Source organism: Pseudophryne corroboree, chromosome 7 (genome assembly GCF_028390025.1).
Source record: "Pseudophryne corroboree isolate aPseCor3 chromosome 7, aPseCor3.hap2, whole genome shotgun sequence".
NCBI lineage: Eukaryota > Metazoa > Chordata > Amphibia > Anura > Myobatrachidae > Pseudophryne > Pseudophryne corroboree.
The window spans coordinates 42922419-42945106 of record NC_086450.1 but is presented as its reverse complement, the minus strand read 5'-3'; the positions used below and the strand labels follow the sequence as shown (position 1 = coordinate 42945106).

Sequence of the window (22688 nt, the reverse complement as noted above, 5' to 3'; positions counted from 1 at the left end):
GTGTGGTCATGCCTCCAATATTGTACCATGCTGGCTGGGGTGATGCTCAGCACTGCCCGAGTTGCTGGTCTGCCCCAAGTCCCTCTCCCTAGTGTATGGATGATGTGAGCAGAGTAGCAGAGGAGAGGGAGACCTCCCAACCTTGCAGAACACTACGGCCTGCAGGTGGGACAGAGTCTGAAAAGAAGATCTACCCTGCCAATATTGGAATGGTTGGGAGGTCTACTAATGTGGGAAGCTGCCAGTAATTGCACAGCATTTATATCATACTGTACTTACCTACTCTTCTGGAACCTCTGCAGCTAGAACAACACTGCCTCCATCCCAGGTCACCTGCATCACCTCTTTGGGCTTCTCCTGGAAAGGAGATTAAAAAGATTCCTCCTAATCCCTCTGTGTTGTAGCCCTGAATGACAGCCGCAGTTTAGTGGTTGTCTCCTGCACTGCATTCTGGACTCCACCTGCTTCCTTCGGGACCAGTGAAATTCCTCCTGCTGCCCCTCTGACTGGCTGGGAGGGAAGTGGTCTGGAGGGCAGACTTGTAAATGTTGTACAGCATCCCCCACCCCGACCACGGGCCGCTAAGGCCCACCTCCCACAGAAATGGGCATGGTCTAAAATCCGAGCCTGTTCTGTACTGCATTCTGGACTCCACCTGCTGCCTGTGGGACCAGAAGGTGGAATCCTCCTGCTGCTCCTCTGCCTGGGAGAGCAGACACACACACACACACACACACACACACACACACACACACACACACACACACACACACACACTATATGCCTGCCAGCAACACCCCCCCCCTTCCTGACCACGGCCCACTAGAATTTTAGATGTCTGATTTTCATATTGTCCTCAAACAAGAATGACTGACAGTTACACAAAATGCATTGTCTTAGCAGAAGAAGCTGGACCCCTCAAGATAAAACCTGGTAACCCTAGAGACTGTGGTACCAAGAACCAGACTGTGAGGGTATTGTCCACTGGTGGCCTGCATGGACATGGAGAAGAAATGCGTAAGCGGGTCCTCCTTCCATTGGTGCACATGCTGGGGCAAATGCGTTTCCTAGTTATCATTAATATGTATAAAAGAAAAGAATTGCCTGGGCAGCGATCAGCGCAGGACAAGTTTGAAAGAGGCGAGGATCAGGCTCGTAGAGGGCAGTACCCAATGTCAAAGTGTGGCATAAAAAGCCTATTGGGAATGCAGTGGTAGGGGCCTATGCTTAAGGGGTGTGGTCCAGGGATGTGCGCAGAGCCAGATTAAGGGAGGGGTGCAAAGGACACTGTACCCCAGGCTCTTCTCTGTCAGGGGTTCCCCTTGGCTTGAACACACTGACATCACCAGCTCTTCCTCTTGTATTGCAGCAGAAGAAAGAACCAGGCAGCCAGAATGTGTGCAGTGCAGGGAGACACACAGGTTTATAAGGTTTCGTGAACTACCCACAGAGCTTCCTGACCAGAGGAGAGATAGGAGTGGGGAGAGGGCTAGATTTATGTGTCTGGGTCCTGTGTAACCTGTTATCTGATGAGATCAATCAGTATTAGAGAAAGAGGCATACATACAGAGTCCTCCAAGTCCTGTCCCAGTGTGTAAGTAGTACATAATTGATTTAATTTTAATATACACAATCTAATAACCCTCCCGCTCATCCCCAAGCACACTGCTGTACTTACACTGTGCAGTCCCATACTGGGGGCGGGCAGGATGATAAGTGGGGATGGTATTGACAAGATGTGGAGGGCCCCCCCGTCTCAAGTGCACCAGGCCCCCCAAGGCTTAGTCTGGCGCTAGACGTGCAGTGAGGTAAATAGCTCAGGAGGCACTGGATAATACCAGAGCCAGATTTACATGCAATATATGAGCCCAAGGGTGCATGTAGGCATTATACACAGGTGCAGCAGTGTATACATGTGGGCATTATACACAGGTGCAGCAGTGTATACATGTGGGCATTATACACCGGTGCAGGAGTGTACACATGTGGGCATTATACACAGGTGCAGCAGTGTACACATGTGGGCATTATACACAGGTGCAGCAGTGTACACATGTGGGCATTATACACAGGTGCAGCAGTATATACATGTGGGCATTATACACAGGTGCAGCAGTATATACATGTGGGCATTATACACAGGTGCAGCAGTATATACATGTGGGCATTATACAGAGGTGCAGCAGTATATACATGTGGGCATTATACAGAGGTGCAGCAGTATATACATGTGGGCATTATACACTGGTGCAGCAGTATATACATGTGGGCATTATACACAGGTGCAGCAGTATATACATGTGGGCATTATACACAGGTGCAGCAGTATATACATGTGGGCATTATACACAGGTGCAGCAGTATATACTGCTAGACATTTGGTGAGTTCTAATCAGAGATGTGTAGAAAATGTAGGCGGGGGGGGACGGACGGACACTGTCTCACCTGCCATAGACTTTTTACTCCAGAGTTTTGACTATAAAATTGATTACAATAATACAAAAAAGATATTTATTATACTGTATATTATATAATGTGCCAGAGTGATGCCAGCAATGCACTCTAGTGCCTACACTAGCCCTGGGAATGCTGTATAATGTAACATGTATAATAAATATAATATAGCACATGATGGTGATCCTGTCTGTACATACCACAGTAATGCACTGCACATGTAATAGGGGGACACTCGTACTCACTACCCGTGTTTAAACCTCAATGAGACCTGCATTCAGACTAGTACATGCCAAATACATGACATTGTAAAAAAACAAAAAAAAAAAACTTTCTATTTTCTAAATTCTTACCACGGAGATTGAGTTTTTATAAATATTATTTATTTATTAACAGTTTCTTATATAGCGCAGCATATTCCGTTGCGCTTTACATTTAGAACAACAGTAATAGAACAAAACTGGGTAAAAACAGACAGACAGAGGTAGGAAGGCCCTGCTCGCAAGCTTACAATCTAATTTATTTTAAATGTTATTTCTTAAAATCTGTTAATCTAAGATGTAACTTTGATTGTCAGTAGGGGCAAATCTTGGTGTAGTTTCCATAGAAACAAAGCAAGAACCCATCTTCATCAATGGTCCTGCTTAGCCCAGTAACCTAGAATGGGGGCGGTAAGTGGATGATAGGTCGACACCATATAGTTGACATGCATTAAGCAGACAGGTACAAAAGGTGAACACTTTTTTTTGTATGTTTAAAAAAAAAAAATGTTTTCCCAACATTTTCTTGATTTACTATTCGCGTGGACTACGATTAGGAATAGGAACGTATTGCAAGCGGAGTGAGCCACCTTGCCTGCAGCGTGGCGTGCGAGGTGAGGCCTCCAGGGTATGCGCTTTTACCGATAGTGGTTACTTATTACCAAACATACAAGTTTTCTTTTAAAAAACTTGTGGTGTCGACAATTTGTTGCCATGTCGACCTTTTGACCCCCGTCGATCCTTTGTACCTGTGGACCTAATGCATGTTGACCACTTGAGGTGAACTTGTTGACTGTCGACCTTTTATACCACCCCCGGACCCCAGGCAGTGATTTGGCATATATGTATTCTCATGTTTGCTATACAAGCCTGGCAATATTGAACCCAGGATGAAACACGTATCAGTCGCTGACAGCACCAGCAGCATCTATAATACGTACAGGAGCAGAATTACAGCGCAGCGTTCCCATCCCACATGATGTAAGAGCCGGTATGCATTGATTGAGCATATTTAATTTCCCCGGCTGCTATGACATGAAATCTTTCCCCATGGAAGGGTCAGCCTTGAAAGCTCATTAAAATGATGGATAACGCTACAGGAAAGAAAAAGCAGCGAGTATTTTTAGATCCTGAGTGGCCAGACAGGCAGAAGAATATAGGCCAAGCCAACGATATGAGGAGAAACCCTCACACCTTCATCTCTCCAGAGAACAGATTGTGCTGCAGCTGGTGCTAAACCTCTGTAGTAACAGCCGAGTCCAGCATCGGGCAGCTTCTCCCAGGGAAGGCATAAGGAGTCCTGCACATATTTACAGTATATAACGTGCACAATATGTAGGTCACCTGTGTCTCTGCACACCTAAGCCACCAGGCCATAATATCATACACGTTATTTGCTGATATCATGTACACGAATCTGTATGATGCACCGCAGTCAAACACCCTAGATGCTGCTTTTAGCACATTGATGACTCACCATGACACAGAGCTGTAACTAGACATTTTGGCCGATGGCATGTGTAAAAAATATAGGACCATTGCTTCATGGGGAAGAGGCGTGGCCACAGAATAGTACCAATGCACATCACACCATCCAGTAGTACCCTTTATACACATTATGCCAGGTAGAGTCACTATACACATTACGTCAGGTAAAACTCTTATACACATTACACCAGGTAGAGTAACTTACACACATTATGCCAGAAAAAGTAAAAAAAAAAAAAAAAAAAAAAAAAATAATAATTTTACAAAATTGTATAAATTGTTTGTACTGTCCTGCGCTCTGCACCTCTGTATGCTGCACCACAGTATGCATGCGTAAAAGCAGTCTCCACACAGTGTGAGCCGACCTGCCAGTTATAAAAAAGAAAAAAAAATATATATATATTTGTATTTTTAAATCTGGTCGGGTCCAAAAGAATCACCTAAAATTAGTGACACTTCTACCGTAACATCTAATACGGTAACCATACAAAGAATGATGTATTATTTTCATGACACTGTACAAATAGGCATGTCACAGAGTCCCTTTGACTACTGGAAAGACAAAAAGGCAATTTGGAGGCCCTTGTACAGTGGCTTTGCATTACTTGAGCTGTCCACCCTCCAGTGTGGACTCAAAGGGTTTTCAGCGCAGTCGGGAACCTTATCAGTGATCGGTGTAGGAGGCTACTTCCTCAAAATGTGGAAAATATGATTTTCATCAAAATGTTTTTCAGATTCCACTAGAAGGACCTTTCATGGCAATTACATCAAAGTACAGACACTTCTGTAATGGTGGATTCCAGTAGGATTGAATAGATATTGGGTGAGGATGATGTACGCACTGATGATGGTGAGGATGAGGATGGTGGTGACAATGACATCTTGCCACTGCAGAGCTGTTAACTTAGCTGCCTTAAGCCCATTGGTAGCTTGTTTTGTGGGAACCCAAACAAACCAAGCACTTCAGCTACAAAAGTGGCAGTCCCTGTCACTGAAGTGCTTGGTTTGTTAAACTGTGCATGTACTTATTAATATCCAACAATAAGGGTGGGTTGGAGATCCCAAGGACAGTTCTATCTTGCACCACTTTTCTTTCTGCCACTGCTGCATGGCAAGGTTTCTTAGATGTGCTATAAACTGCTGTGTGTTTGTGCCGCTGCTCTGTCGCTTAGTTACCAGCCAGCTCGCTGCAGCCTTTGGTCTAAAGCGGATGAAAACAATATTGTGAGCTGAGAGGTTGTAAAATTAATGTTATTGAGGTTAATAATACTCTAGAGACACAAAAAGACCCACATTATGTGATTTTAGATTTTGTTATCAATTGATCAACTCATGGCCAAATCCAAACCGAATCCAAAACCTGACAACAAATTAGAACCAAAACAAGCAAAAATGGTCTGCTGCAGTCTCTCTAATATAGACACAGTCTCACCTGCACCACATACCATTGAATCTCTGCCTCAATTAGTTTCTTCTGCAGAGCAGTCACTTTAAGTCGGGTTCTGTTGCATTTCTTGGGTAGAATCAAGTTCTGCAGTATCATGATCGGAACACCAACTTTCAGAGTACCAAGTGTCAAGGGTCTGGTTTTTCCTTTATTGCTCCTCTCCCTGATTTCACATGAAGATCCTACATACCTCAGTTTCTATGTCACTAAGCTATACAATAGTGAAAATGCCATCCAAATTCATCCAGTAGTTTTTGCATGATGCTGGAAAAAACAGACAAAAATGCAGATTATTTTTTACAGTTTCGACTCAGAGACCAAGCAACAGCCAGCCCAGTGGACCCCAGTTGGAGGTGTGCCACCACAGAAGCTCTGACGTGAGCCAAGCAGATGGTGGCTGTTTTTGTGGCCAAGACTGGTGATGTAGCTACTGTACCATTCGTGCAGCAGCGCACCGTCACTGGTATGCCAACAAATGCCTGCCACAAGTGCTGGAAGCCATTTACAGGCACTGTTCAAGAACTTGCGCTTGCCCACAAGTCTAGGAAAGTGGTGAATTATCTGGCCCATGAACACATCCAGGAGCTTGGTCAGCTGCTGTACAGTCTAGACCTGGCCACCTATGACTTCATGTTCCAACAAATCAGGCGCATGGAATTAATTTTGAGTCACCAGAAGCCGCAGTGGAGACCTTCACCCAGCATGCAGAAGACATACCTGCTTCGGACTTGTCTAGCTGTTTCACCAAGTGGTTTGAGCGCATGCAACTTTGCATAGACCAGCGATTCTCAAACTGTGTGCTGCGGCACCCTGGGGTGCCTCAGGACACTAGCACTGGTGCCTTGGGTTGGCGGTCCAGTTCAAATTCAAATGCTTTATGGTCAATGTAAGAGGCAAAACCAGTGCTGGTGGCTCTCAATCATAACATATGTGGACAAACAGAAGCATATCTTGTCCGTCACCACACAATTGAACCTAAGGAACACATTTAAACACAATTCAATTAATTTAATATTTCTTTCTAAATTTCTCAATAAGAAACTTTTGGCCTGGGCGTGCCGTGAAAAAAATTCTGATGATCTAGTGCGCCGTGATTCAAAACAGTTTGGGAACCACTGGTATAAACTCCTCTGGCGAATACTTTGATCAAATGTAATGTTCACTTTGTTTATAAATATAGTACTTCTGTGCATCTGGAAACTAATTGCACACCCCTCGTATAATTATTATTTTATAATTAGGACAATCAATCAGATTCTTACTATCTTTTATCTATTACATTTTTAACAAGGATTCTGATTGGTTGCTATGGGAAAACACCTCCACTTATCCTCATTGGTTAAATCTACCCCTTACTTTCTTGTCACGTTCCCCTCTTCACATCAGTTTAGGATACCGTGGAGACACTTTTACACATGGAAGGATGTTCTGAGGCTTCTAATTGGTCAGCACCAGCACCCAGTTAAAGTAAGTTGCTGTATGGTGATCGCGTGAGACACAAAGGCTAGAAATAGCCATTGTCGGGTTATCCATCGATTGTACCATTTATTGCAACCATCAATGGTATAAAACTATCTGCTAGGGATCCATTAATGGTTTCATCTATCGATGGTTATTCCTGCTTTCCTATGAAGTGGACTGTGGGCGAATCAGTGACCGGGAGGCGGGGCTTCATGGGTGTCAGGAGGCGGAGCTATGCTCCGTGTCTAGACACATTTTAAAGGAAAAAAAAAAACTATTTGGTTGGCCTTTACCATCGATGGCAGGAAACCATGTGGTTCTCCACCATCGATGGCTAAAGTATTCGACATCGCCCATAAACCATCAAAGATTTTGAATCATCGATGGTCAAAGGCCATCCCTAACAAAGGCTCTGCACTTTATACCATTGAGTGGAGAAGGTGGCAAGGAGTTTCTACAGTCAGTGAAAATGAGATGTAATACAGCTGCTGTTATTATTATTCACCATAAGACGATGTATATTGTAAGGCTACAGCGCTGTAGTAAATCAGGCAAGCTGGCAGTCTCCTGCGGGTCTTCATTACTGCATATCAATGTTTTTATGCCAGGGAATATAGTTCCGCAGATACATGCCACACCTCATGTGCTGTATATGTAATGCCCTTTAGGAAAGAGAAACATTTCTGTTTTCTTGCTAATGAACACAAGTCCATTGCGAGCAGGCCAAGCGTGACTGGGAACTTAATGGCGGCAGCTTTCTACCATTACACCTTATCGTAGCTATGATCGCAGGCCGGGAGGCTCATGTTTCATGTGGATGTTTTGCTTCTGATCAATATCACACCATCCACTTTACTGCTTGTACTGACTGCATCCCTTTGTAAGCAGATTATCTGCAATGATAACCGAGGCACAAGTTCTCGGCCACCACAGACTGCTCACAATTTGCTTCAGCGATGTCTTTTTCCTGCTGCTGTTGTCTCACGTTTAAGTGCAGAATGACGTATCCCTTATATGTACCAATACAGAATGCACAGAGCTCCTGATTCCTGTCCGCCAGCCACTACAGCAGCCGTCCCAAAGGGTTTCTATGGTTGACGATATTTAACCATACTTTGCGCACCTTTAGATGGTGAAACATAGCTTAGGGCGTCTTTAGACACAACCATTGGTCGCACCAACACATCTTACACAGATTCTCCATCACAGTATGGCCATGATACACCCATAACATGCCATAAGACGGCCCATCTCTACGCGTCCCACATCGCCCCCTCACAGTCATCACCAGTCAGTGCCAGCCAATACACCCCTGAGACCATGCGTCTCAATCAGTACTGCGACTCTGGACACATGTGCAGTGCAACTTTTTAGTGAGTTAGATGCCTGCGCAGTAGAACAAAAATACCTCAAATGAGTGAACATCTGCATTTCATCCAACTAAAAATCAGGCAAGGGCCGGACTGTCCATCTGGCACTACTGGGCCCGTCCTGCCACACAGAGCGCGGGGCTGGCCGAGCAGCCCAACTACCCGCTTGCAGCTGGCATACAGATAGATGGGGCCATGCTGACTTGTGGCAAGCCCCTGTGATCCATGGATGCTCCCCCTATGTCTTCAGCCATGGACACCCCCCCTTGTCTTGTGCAGTGTTGTGTCAGGACTGCTTTACGGCCCCAGTCCATCCCTGACGCAGGCCCTAATGTCTTCTCCTCTCTCTGTGCACGGTCATCCTACACAACACCGGTATGGGGCTGTTTTCATGGAATTGGGTTCCCTTTAAATCCCCCTACCCCTGAGACGCAATAGGCTGATTTAGCAGTTTCAGGCATGGCACACTAGTACTGCCCTCCATCTGGGTCTTACAGAACATAGCCTCCACTGGGGTCATGCGCTGGCAACTGGTGCCAGGGATAACATGAAATGGTCCCTAGCACCCTCTCTAGACTTCCGACATCCCTAAATATAAGCCCCTATAACTGCATCCGCCCGGTGGGCCATTCATGCCCCAGGCTGTCACTTCCTCCCAGAAACGCACCGTCACTCACTCTGTGAATAAATCCTTTGTGTGACCGCCATCGCGACGTATGCGCAGTGACTCGCTAAGCTGCAAACATCAACATTGCGTCAATCTCTGAATCCGGTCCAAACGTTCTCGGGAATATCACCGGACAGTTGTCATCCGTAGGGTTCAACAATCATCAGACTTCCGGTGATACATTTTTTAAAACGTATTTGGTCAACTAGAAACAGCAGGTACCCAAATATGTACTGGTAATGCGCTGCGCAATGTGCTGGCGGTATAAATAAAGACCAACGAGAAGAGTTTGAGGAAACACGATGACAACAACAGGAGCGGACAAGGGACAGAGCTGTTACACGCTAGTCTATGTATTGATTTTTAGTTAATATTGGCCCTCATTCCGAGTTGTTCGCTCGCTAGCTGCTTTTAGCAGCTTTGCACACGCTAAGCCGCCGCCTACTGGGAGTGAATTTTAGCTTATCAAAATTGCGAACGAAAGATTCGCAATATTGCGAAAAGACTTCTCTGTGCAGTTTCTGAGTAGCTCAAGACTTACTCTTCCAGTGCGATCAGTTCAGTGCTTGTCGTTCCTGGTTTGACGTCACAAACACACCCAGCGTTCGCTCAGACACTCCTCCGTTTCTCCAGCCACTCCCGCGTTTTTCCCAGAAACGGTAGCGTTTTTTGAAACACTCCCATAAAACGGCCAGTTTCCGCCCAGAAACACCCACTTCCTGTCAATCACACTACGATCACCAGAACGAAGAAAAAAAATTCTAATGCCGTGAGCAAAATACCAATCTTCATAGCAAATTTACTTGGCGCAGTCGCAGTGCGAACATTGCGCATGCGCAATTAGCGGAAAATCGCTGCGATGCGAAGAAAATTACCGAGCGAACAACTCTGAATGACCACCATTGATGGTTTCCTTCACTAACTTCCTGACGTAAGCAGATTGCTTCCATATTCACAGAGTCCGGCTGTATCCGCATCTGACGGATGCATCACGCATACAGGGAAAGGCTCACACGCTGAACAAGGGGCCTCATTTATGCTTGTAAGCTTGTAAGGAATTGCACAGCTGTAAGGAAGCGGCTGTGCAGTACAGTGTCATTACAACTCTAACGCAGCAGGGGGCGTCTGTAGGAGATAGACGCTTCCTGTTAGCATTAGCGAGATCCCAGTGCGGCCATCGGTTAGGATTTGCAATGGTTACAGGCACTGGCCAGCCTGTGCAAGCTAGAGCATCCTCAGGTTGCCTGTCGGATCCAAACACCTGTGTCCAGGAACGCTACATCCGCGGATCCTTCACGCCTTCAAAACAGGGGTGACCAGCTTTAAAGCACAGTGTCGACGCTGCTCCCCAAACGCCGCAGGGCTGCGATCACAAGACTCGTCCCACACCTGCGCAGACCCCCAAACATCATATTTGTATACACCGTACACACGTATGAATTACCCCCACTGAGTGAGGTTACTTAGGATGCGGATTCTATTCTTGCCTTTCTATGTTTATATCTTCAAACCGCATTAACACTGGAAAACAATACATACAAATAATAAAGGTTCCGTTCCCTGTGCCACGTACATACATTTTCCGGGACTCTTCTGGTCACTGCCCCCAAACGCCAGCACAGTATCAATCATGTTGCGTCAATTGGGGCAAAGTGAGCGACATCGCATCCCCGGATCTGCCCATGCGCAAATCCAAGTACATTGGGAAACTGGGAACGAATCAGCCCCATGGCTCCTTTGTATAACAGTAAGGGGCTCTTGCAGGAATGGTCTGTAGGTCGACATGGTTTTGGTCGACCACTATTGGTCAACAGTAAGTAGGTCGACAGGGTTTCTAGGTCAACATGTTCTAGGTCGACAGGTCAACATGAGTTTTTCAATTTTTTTTTTCATTTTTCAGACTTAACGATCCACGTGGACTACAATTGGGAACGGTAGCCTGTGCCGAACGCAGCGGTAGTGAAGCGAGGCACCTTGCCTGAAGCATGGCGAGTGAAGCGACCCATGCGAGGGGACACGGTGCACTAATTAGGGTTCCCGTGCACTGTACAGAGAAAACGACACAAAAAACACACACAAAAAACTCATGTCGACCTTTTGACCTGTCGACCTAGCATCCCTGTTGACCTACTTACTGTCAACCTTACATACCACACCCCTATTTCATACCCCCGCTTTGTATGTAGTAGCGAGACATAGAACAGGGTCTTACATGACTACGTGCAGGAATGCAGATTGCGGGACCAGCCACTATATCAGTACACGGAATCTCTCCCTTACATTATCTCTGTAAGTGGTCACATGTGATGGTAATATAGGGGCCCACACATTTCCTCTGCAGCAGCAAATCACCAGGGAAGCAATGCGATAACACAGCAATCATTCTCCAAGCAGCACGTCCTTCATCGTCTCATTACTGGAATTGATCCATTCTTGCCTTCGGGAAGCTTGGGCGTTTCACCGAGTCCCACAGCGCTTCACAGGAGAAAGCCTCCTTGCAGCCAAGTTTGATCCATTTTCATTTCAAACGATTTCCGCAAGACCCTGATTGTGGGTTATCCTGGAGGAAGGGGAATTAAATGCATTTGTGACAAATTGGGGGCTGACACCAGTCACTGTGAAGCACAAGGCAAAGCCGCCATTGTAGATCATGAGAATAGGAAGACTGGAACAGACTCTTATTTCGTTTGACTCCAAAGGTAGTTTATGAAGCGTTGGCGTGAATGCAATTGTAGGAGATTCCCAGATGGGAACTAGCACTGGTCTGAACAGACCGCTACGGAACACCATGATGAGAGAAAGGGATTCGTTTCACCAGATCAATTCCAAAAACACCCAAAACACAATGGGGGGAATTCAAATGTTTGAAAAGTCAGCTGGATGTCTGTTTTTTTCCTATTAGACAGGAAAAAACAGACACCCAACTGACTTTTCAAACAATTGAATTCCCCCCAATGTGTAATTAATGTGTTACAGATGTTCAAGAAAGATTACAGCCGCAGAGATGCCCTGTAAGAGCACCCCCCAAATATAAATAGGGGCAGACCCAGTACCCCACACTAAGATATAATGGAGCAGATATATTAAGCCTGGAGAAGGCATACAGGGATATTTATTTATTTATTAACAGTTTCTTATATAGCGCAGCATATACAGTTGCGCTTTACATATTCAATTACCCCGACTTGCTGTCAGGTGTATTGTATCGGCAAGGAGGGGGGGGGAGGGGGCGTGGCTATCTAATTAGCCCCGATAAGCCGGCGCGTGCCGCGGCTTATCAGGGATTTTGTTCCACCTGTCTCCGAAATCCCCGATAACAGCCCCAGTTTCATCCGAAAACGGGGCCATTTCACCCAAAGACACACAGGTTTCACTGAACCTGTGTGTATACGGGTGTAAATACACTTTTTATAGGCCGAGCTAAAATCGAACAGCCCAACCGCAACACCCGAAGAAACATCGGGAGTTTTTACTCCCGATGTCTCTTCGGGGGAAAATTGAATATCCCCAATAAAGTGGTGATAAAAGAAAGGTGATAACGCACCAGCCAATCAGCTCATAACTGCCAATTTACATATTGGAGCTGATTGGCTGGTGCGTTATCTCCTTGCACTTATCACCGATTTATCTCTTCTTTATGCCTTCTCCAGGCTTAATACATATGTCCCCAATGTCTCAGCGCTGCTAGAATAATATGCAGGCACTTTAATGGTCACTGGGTAATTACAGATCATTTATGGTAAAACAGACGGGATCCGGTCTTTAGGTCGACTATACCTAGGTCAACACTCATTAGGTCTACCACTATTGGTCGACATGGACACTAGGTCGACATGAGTATTTTCTTTTGTTTTTTTTTAAACTTTTTCATACTTTACGGTCCACATAGACTACGATTGGGAATAGTAACTTGTGTCAAGCGCAGCGAGGCACCTTCCCAAAGTTCGCTCGCCATGTGAGGGGACACGGTGCACTAATTGGAGTTCCTGGTCACTTTACGAAGAAAACGACATATAAAAAAAATAAAAATAAATAAAATAAAAAATCATGTGGTCAACATGTTTTTTTCCATGTCGACTTTGTTCATGTTAACCAAGTCAATGTCGACCAAAAGTGGTCGATCCTATGATCCACACCCAAATCGGACACCTGATATTGGGACAGTATGACTGATAGCAGGCACAGTGTAATGGCCGTGAGGGGAAGCAGTGGTCTACCTGCTCTGGCCTGGTGGGAGATTAGAGTGAAATAGGGAACATGACATACGGGAGGTCTTGTTACCATACTTATTGAACCACCCTCGTACAGACAGTCATTACCGCTCAAACAGCAGAACAGCAGCTTGAACCCTGATGAAGCACCCTCCTTCCGGTACATGCTTTGTATAACGGGACCTGATTTCTCAATGATTTAGAACAGCGGTTCCCAAGCTCAGTCCTCAAGGACCCCCTAACAGTTCACATTTTCAAAAGTGAAATAATTAGCTCCACCTGTGGATCTTTTAAAATGTGTCAATTAGTAATGAATACACCTGTGCACCTGCTAGGTGGCCTGGAACACATGAACTGTTGGGGGTCCTTGAGAAGGCCGGTTCTAGACCTTGTGGCGCCAAGGGCTAAAGTTTCAATTAGGACCTGCGATCCATAAGCTACTGTAGGAGCAACATCACACGTACTCACGGACACATTTAAATGTAAAGCACACAGACTTCATATTATACATATTTTATTGGGTAGAATAGCTTAAACAAATGGCAATCACTAATAACAGTACCAGGTGCGTCTGACAGTGCAGATACAACCAAAGGCCCTTGTATCCGATTGCTACTATACCCCAATGTTGGTATAAGATTCTTCTGGAAACGCAGGGTGACGCAGACAGTCTTCATCTGACGCCAGAACCGGGTTCCAGGTACAGACGCACTTCATATACCCCTGTCCGGTGTTAGCTGAGATTGGCTTGCTCTGCCTTCATACGCTTCAGCAGGTGCTCCGCTACCGCAGACAGTGGGCTGACTTTGTAGGAAGGGTTTTTGACCAATTCTTGGACCCGAGACACTTCTTCCTCCCTATAAAACGATATGTAAGAAAGAGTGACTTTTACTGAAATAAACCTGCGATAACAGTTCTTTACGACAACATATATACAACATTATTCCAGCTTTCATCACAATCAAGACCAACTCCACTTTTCCAATGTAATCAGTCACAACAAATCTTTCGGTTGCCGGAAGGGATATGAATTATCAGGGATCCAAGATTCAAGAGATTCCGGGAGCATAAGGATTAAGGGCCATATACACGGGAGAGATGTGTGCTGAGCGATGCGGGGGAGGGCGCTTATTTCACCCAGCGGGTGAAATGAGCGACGTACTAGATTGAGTCTGCATGCAGGCCAAGCTAGCACCGGCGATAGCGAGGCACGGGGCCGCGCATCGCTGTGGGGGGTACACACGAGTGATCTGTGCTTAAAATCGAAGCAATCTAGTCAGACTGCTTAGATTTTAAGCATGGATCTCTCGGTGAGTACCCCCCTTTAGGTTTACAAACTGCCTGTTGGGCATGCCCTGGGGGGTGACAGGACTAGATGGGATTTACAGTTCAGCAGATACGGAAACACAACTAATCAAAGTTATTGGTCACAAAGAGATTGTGGACACGATCGACAATTTACTTTCATAATGTATTTGTTCTAAGTACTGAATAGAAACTGCCATTACTTTGCCTATTCCAAGACTTTTATTCTAGATCAGTGGTTCTCAAACTCGGTCCTCAGGACCCCACACGTTTCACGTTTTCCATGTCTCCCAGCAGCTGCACTGTGTATCACCAACTGTCACATTTAAAAAGAACTACAGGTGACCTGCAAAACATGAACCGCGTGGGGTCCTGAGGACCGAGTTTGAGAACCTGTGTTCTAGAAGCACTGTTAGGAGTAATATGAATGACAGTGGGTTCAACCCAATTAGCCGCAATTTACTTGCAGGTGAAAGCGCAGCTATAAGCCGAAATTACAGTGCTGCTGGATTTCTGTTCACGGTTTACAAAAAGCAGAGACTCTGGGGTGAGAACGGGGGGCAAATTTCGATGTTGTTGCCGGCATTTACACACTGCAGCATCGGCAACTCGCCCCCCTCACATCGCAACGGCGAGTTCATCGGACTGACCCCAATGCATATTTGTCAATGTATCAGCGTCAATAAGAAGCAAGCACTGTGTACAGTGGCCCACACATATGTGGTTTCGCTGCTGCTGTGATTTGTATACCAGTAGATGTTACAGGTTGCTGCTGGCGGTGAATATTTTATCTCCATTTTTCTTTAATTGGCAGAAAGTAACTAAGGTTTCTCATTAGTAGAGGAAGATTCACAACATTCTAGTAAACAAGCTTTACAGAGGACTCCCAAGTCGGATACAGTAAACCATAAACACACACACACACACACACACACACACACACACACACACACACACACACACACACACACACGTAGGTATATTTAATAATATTACTCAAAATTAATTGAGATGTTCCCACATTAAAATAAATGCATAAAGGTTAGCATTGCTGCTGAACAGCAATAAGGTCATGAGTTCACTTGCAGACTTAGGACATGTCTGTGTGGAGTTTGTATGTGTACATTTGCGTGGATTTCCATCCCACACTGCCACAACATACTGGAAGGTTCACTGTATTGCGGACTCAGATGCATCTTGCACTGGTCACACTACAATCTCCTAATGTGACCCAGCCTTACCTGTTCAGCAAGGAATTGATTTCCTATGGGAAATTGGCTCCTCCCCCCCCCACTGTATAATGCTAGGACTAGTGGCTTGGTATAAAGGGCTCACAATGAGCAATGCACTTGGCTGCCCTTCTCCCAGAGGGGGAATCACATATGTTGTTAAGAGTGCATAAAACACACAGAGAGTGTTAAACATTTCCCCAACCTTAAAAGCAGTGCCAGTTCTCTCTGCACATCAACAGCAATGTCTGAGAAGTGGCTATCGCTCCCTAGGGTCTGGCATGAAAAGGTTAGTAAAAACCAGAGGCTGCAAGCCAGGGAAAATAATGTGTGATCCAAAGCTAACTGCACAGATGGAGGTGATGTGATTCATGGTATATTTTATATACAAACGTTATCAAAGCTGGACGTCAAAGTAAAGACACAGGTTCCCATAAATGGGCAATTATCAGGCTGCACGGCTGCGAGGCTGACTACAGAGCGTAAACTGGGGAAAGTCATTATCCGCCTTATTAGTTAACACTCTGCTTCCGTTTAAAATTAGCTGTGGATACAGATTCCATATGGACAGCGTCTCCACACAATGAACAGATATAACTCAACACTTGCATTTTACTGGTTCAGGACCTTCCTATCTGGAGCTGGCAACGCAAAGCACTTATATACACTGAAGACCACCCTATATACAGTGGCTATACAAAAGTACTGTCCCCTTTGGCATATTTCATATTTTATTTTCCAACATCAATGACTCAAAAAAGTAGATTTATGGTAAGAACTTACCTTTGTCAAATCTCTTTCTGCAAAGTACACTGGATGGGTGTAGAGTAGGATCTTGATCCGAGGCACCAACAGGCTAAAAGCTTTGACTATTCCCAAGATGCATAGCGCCGCCTCCTCTATAACCCCGCCTCCGTGCACAGGAGCTCCTTTTTGTTAACCAGTCCAATGCAGCAGCAGGTAGAAAAGAGACGACAACAGTTAGTAGCCACACAGAACCACATTCTCAAGACAGGAGAAGGTGCCAGCGGCTAATGCCATACAAACCCGAAGAAGCTAAGTGCGTCAGGGTGGGCGCCCTGTGGAATTCAGTGTACCTCGCAGAAAGATTTAATAAAAAGGTAAGTTCTTACCATAAATCTCCTTTTCTGCAGTGGGGTACACTGTATTCCACAGGGAATAACATCGGGGATGTAAAAAAAAAACCAGTTCTTTATGGGAGGGGGGACGCACTGTAGCGGGCACAAGAACCCGGCGTCCAAAGGAAGCATCCTGGGAGGCGGAAGTATAGAAGGTGCAGAACCTTATGAACGTGTTCACCGAGGACCACGTAGCCGTCTTGCACAATTGTTCAAGGGTCCCACCACGGCGGGTCCAACCGACTGAGTTGAATGGGCTTTAAAGGTATCAGGAGCTGGAAGGCCAGCCTGTACATAAGCATGTGCAATCACCATTCTAATCCATCTGGCCAAGGTCTGCTTATTAGCAGTCCAGCCACGTTTGTGAAAACCAAAAAGAACAAACCGAGTCAGATTCTCTGTTCTTTTCACATAAATATGGAGAGCCTGTACCACATCCAAAGACTTCTCTTTGGATGACAAACCTGGAGAGGTAAATGCCGAAACCACACTTTCTTGGTTAAGGGGGAAAGAAGACACCACCTTAGGCAGATAACCAGGGCGGGTCCGAAGAACCACCCGATCAGGTGAAAAATCAGGTAAGGTGACTGAGAGGACAAGGCACCCAAATCTGAAACCCGTCTAGCAGAGGCAATAGCCAGCAAAAACAAGACCTTAAAAGTAAGCCATTTAAGGTCCACCGACACTAGGGGTTCAAAAGGAGCCTCTTGTAAGGCGTCCAGAACAACCAACAAATCCCAAGGAGCCACAGGAGGCACGTAGGGAGGTTGAATTCGGAGAACAGCCTGAGTGAAAGAATGAACATCAGGCAAAGTCGCAATCTTTCTCTGAAACCAAACTGACAAGGCCGAAATATGAACCTTGAGAGAGGCCAGACGCAAGCCTAAGTCCAGGCCCTGTTGGAGAAAGGCCAAGAGTTTGGCAGTACTGAATTTGAATACGTCAACATTCTTAGCAGCACACCATGTGAAATAAGAATTCTAGACCCCATAATAAATCCGAGCCGAAGCCGGTTTACGGGCCTTCAACATAGTTTGAATGACCGCCTTCGAAAAACCTTTGGACCTTAGGACGTAAGCTTCAAGAGCCACGCAGTCAAAGCCAGTTGGGCCAAACCCTGGTAGACACAGGGGCCCTGAACGAGAAGGACTGGGCGTTGTGGAAGCAGAAGAGGACGCTCTATCGAGAGACCCTGAAGGTCTGAGAACCAATGCCGTCTGTGCCACGCTGGAGCGAGCAGATGTAGGATTCCCCCTTCTTGCTTGAACTTCCTTATTACCCTGGGCAGGAGTGACACCGGATGGAACACGTACGGCAGCCAAAAGTTACATGGAATAGCCAGTGCGTCCACGAACGCTGCTTGAGGATCCCTTGTTCTTGCACAGAAGACCGGAACCTTGTGATTGTGTCGAGACGCCATCAGGTCTACATCTGGTAGGCCCCACTTGTCCACTAGGAGTTTAAATACTTCTGGATTAAGGCTCCACTCTCCGGCGTGTAAGTCCTGACAACTGAGGAAGTCCGCTTCCCAGTCTTATCCTTATCCCCTTGCTGGACTTCACCACCGGGTACTGCGGGCCTTGTCAAAACAGATTTTTAGTAAAATCCGATCTGTGCCCTGGTGGTCTAGTGGGGTCCTTGTACGGCCACAGTGTCCACTATGACCGCGCCGGATCGCGATTTCAGCGGGTCCCGCCTGGGGGACCCTCTTACCTCCTCCCTTGGTGCGGCCACGCGATCCTGGAGAGCAGCGGTGAGTGTGTGTGCCCTGATGGAGACCGGAGCCCTCCGCTGTAAGTACCCGGCAACCAGGGCGCGGGAGTATACAGCGCCGCTGGGGAAGGTGATGGAGCTGCAACATGAGATGTCAGAGTGACATCTAGTACTCAATACCTATGCTGCAGCCCTTTAAGTTTCCTATTTAAAAGCTCTTTTCTGGGCTGCTAGAGCAGCCATCCCTGTTAGTGACCTGCTTGCAGGCACCAACTTACAAACTAAGCTCCTGTGCACGGAGGCGGGGTTATAGAGGAGGCGGCGCTATGCATCTTGGGAACAGTCAAAGCTTTTAGCCTGTTGGTGCCTCGGATCAAGATCCTACTCTACATTCCGATGTTATTCCCTGTGGAATACAGTGTACCCCGCTGCAGAAATAATGTATTCAATTTTAACAAGGTAAAAGCACTAAATACAATGTAAGTGTAAAAATAAGATTTTACTTACCGATAAATCTATTTCTCGTAGTCCGCAGTGGATGCTGGGACTCCGTCAGGACCATGGGGAATAGCGGCTCCGCAGGAGACAGGGCGCAAAATTTAAAAGTTTGACCACTAGGTGGTGTGTACTGGCTCCTCCCCCTATGACCCTCCTCCAAGCCTCAGTTAGGATACTGTGCCCGGACGAGCGTACACAATAAGGAAGGATTTTGAATCCCGGGTAAGACTCATACCAGCCACACCAATCACACCGTACAACTTGTGATCTGAACCCAGTTAACAGTATGACAAACGTAGGAGCCTCTGAACAGACGGCTCACAACAATAACAACCCGATTTTTTTGTAACAATAACTATGTACAAGTATTGCAGACAATCCGCACTTGGGATGGGCGCCCAGCATCCACTACGGACTACGAGAAATAGATTTATCGGTAAGTAAAATCTTATTTTCTCTGACGTCCTAGTGGATGCTGGGACTCCGTCAGGACCATGGGGATTATACCAAAGCTCCCAAACGGGCGGGAGAGTGCGGATGACTCTGCAGCACCGAATGAGAGAACTCCAGGTCCTCCTTAGCCAGGGTATCAAATTTGTAGAATTTTACAAACGTGTTCTCCCCTGACCACGTAGCTGCTCGGCAGAGTTGTAATGCCGAGACCCCTCGGGCAGCCGCCCAAGATGAGCCCACCTTCCTTGTGGAATGGGCCTTGACAGATTTAGGCTGTGGCAGGCCTGCCACAGAATGTGCAAGTTGAATTGTGCTACAAATCCAACGAGCAATCGTCTGCTTAGAAGCAGGAGCACCCAGCTTGTTGGGTGCATACAGTATAAACAGCGAGTCAGATTTTCTGACTCCAGCCGTCCTTGAAATATATATTTTCAATGCTCTGACAACGTCCAGCAACTTGGAATCCTCCAAATCGCTAGTAGCCACAGGCACCACAATAGGCTGGTTCAGGTGAAACGCTGAAACCACCTTAGGCAGAAAGTGAGGACGCGTCCGCAGTTCTGCCCTGTCCGAATGGAAAATCAGATATGGGCTTTTATACGATAAAGCCGCCAATTTTGACACTCTCCTGGCTGAAGCCAGGGCCAGTAGCATGGTTACTTTCCATGTAAGATATTTCAAATCCACCGATTTGAGTGGCTCAAACCAATGGGATTTGAGAAAATCCAAAACTACATTAAGATCCCACGGTGCCAGTGGGGGCACAACCGGGGGCTGTATATGTAGTACTCCTTTTACAAAAGTCTGGACTTCAGGAACTGAAGCCAATTCTTTCTGGAAGAAAATCGACAGGGCCGAAATTTGAACCTTAATGGACCCTAATTTGAGGCCCATAGACAATCCTGTTTGCAGGAAATGTAGGAATCGACCCAGTTGAAATTCCTCCGTCGGGGCCTTCCTGGCCTCACACCACGCAACATATTTTCTCCAAATGCGGTGATAATGTTGTGCAGTCACCTCCTTCCTGGCTTTTACCAGGGTAGGGATGACCTCTTCCGGAATGCCTTTTTCCCTTAGGATTCGGCGTTCAACCGCTATGCCGTCAAACGCAGCCGCGGTAAGTCTTGGAATAGACACGGTCCCTGCTGAAGCAGGTCCCGTCTTAGAGGTAGAGGCCACGGATCTTCCGTGAGCATCTCCTGAAGTTCCGGGTACCAAGTTCTTCTTGGCCAATCCGGAGCCACGAGTATCGTTCTTACTCCCCTTTGCCGTATAATTCTCAGTACTTTTGGTATGAGAGGCAGAGGAGGAAACACATACACTGACTGGTACACCCATGGTGTTACCAGAGCGTCTACAGCTATTGCCTGAGGGTCTCTTGACCTGGCGCAATACCTGTCCAGTTTTTTGTTGAGGCGGGACGCCATCATGTCCACCATTGGTCTTTCCCAATGGACCACAATCATGTGGAAGACTTCTGGATGAAGTCCCCACTCTCCCGGGTGCAGATCGTGTCTGCTGAGGAAGTCTGCTTCCCAGTTGTCCACTCCCGGGATGAACACAGCTGACAGTGCTAACACATGATTTTCTGCCCAGCGGAGAATCCTTGCAGCTTCTGCCATTGCCCTCCTGCTTCTTGTGCCGCCCTGTCTGTTTACGTGGGCGACTGCTGTGATGTTGTCCGACTGAATCAACACTGGCTGACCCTGAAGCAGAGGTTTTGCCAGGCTTAGAGCATTGTAGATTGCTCTTAGCTCCAGTATATTTATGTGAAGAGACGTCTCCAGGCTTGACCACACGCCCTGGAAGTTTCTTCCCTGTGTGACCGCTCCCCAGCCTCTCAGGCTGGCATCCGTGGTCACTAGGACCCAGTTCTGTATGCCGAATCTGCGGCCCTCTAACAGATGAGCACTCTGCAACCACCATAGCAGAGACACTCTTGTCCTTGTGGACAATTTTATCCGCTGATGCATCTGCAGATGCGATCCGGACCATTTGTCCAGCAGATCCCACTGAAAAGTTCGTGCATGGAATCTGCCGAATGGAATCGCTTCGTAAGAAGCTACCATTTTTCCCAGGACTCTTGTGCATTGATGCACAGATACTTTTCCTGGTTTTAGGAGGTTCCTGACTAGATCGGATAACTCCCTGGCTTTCTCCTCCGGAAGAAATACCTTTTTCTGAACAGTGTCCAGAATCATCCCTAGGAACAACAGACGTGTCGTCGGGATCAGTTGGGATTTTGGAAAATTCAGAATCCACCCGTGTTGTTGGAGCACTACTTGGGTTAGTGCTACTCCGACCTCCAGCTGTTCTCTGGATCTTGCCCTTATCAGGAGATCGTCCAAGTAAGGGATAATTAAGACGCCTTCTCTTCGAAGAAGGATCATCATTTCGGCCATTACCTTGGTAAAGACCCGGGGTGCCGTGGACAATCCAAACGGCAGCGTCTGAAACCGATGATGACAGTTTTGGACCACGAACCTGAGGTACCCTTGGTGTGAAGGACAAATTGGAACATGAAGGTAAGCATCCTTGATGTCCAAGGACACCATAAAATCCCCTTCTTCCAGATTCGCTATCACTGCTCTGAGTGACTCCATCTTGAACTTGAATTTTTGGATGTACAGGTTCAGAGATTTTAGATTTAGAATCGGTCTTACCGAGCCGTCCGGCTTCGGTACCACAAATAGCGTTGAGTAATACCCCTGTCCCTGTTGTAGGAGGGGTACCCTGACTATCACCTGCTGAGAATACAGCTTGTGAATGGCCTCCAATACCGTCGCCCTGTCGGAGGGAGACGTTGGCAAAGCAGACTTTAGGAAACGGCGAGGAGGGGACTTCTCGAATTCCAACCTGTAACCCTGAGATACTACCTGCAGGATCCAGGGGTCTGCTGGGAGGTGACCTGGGGTAAAAAGGTGGATTTTCCAGCCGTTGCCGTGGCCACCAGATCCGATAGACCGACCCCAAATAATTCCTCCCCCTTATAC

At 46.6% G+C, this 22688-nt stretch overlaps 1 protein-coding gene across 1 annotated transcript in view; it reads right to left on the bottom strand.

Moving 5' to 3' along the window:
* Positions 1-13855: 13855 nt before the first annotated feature.
* Positions 13856-22688, bottom strand: part of SLX9 (SLX9 ribosome biogenesis factor) — a 265146-nt gene continuing 256313 nt past the window's right edge. Inside the window, exon 6 of the mRNA XM_063933085.1 lies at positions 13856-14215. Within this exon, the coding sequence (XP_063789155.1) occupies positions 14092-14215 (124 nt within the window). The 3' untranslated portion in view covers positions 13856-14091. The remainder of the gene's footprint in view (positions 14216-22688) is intronic.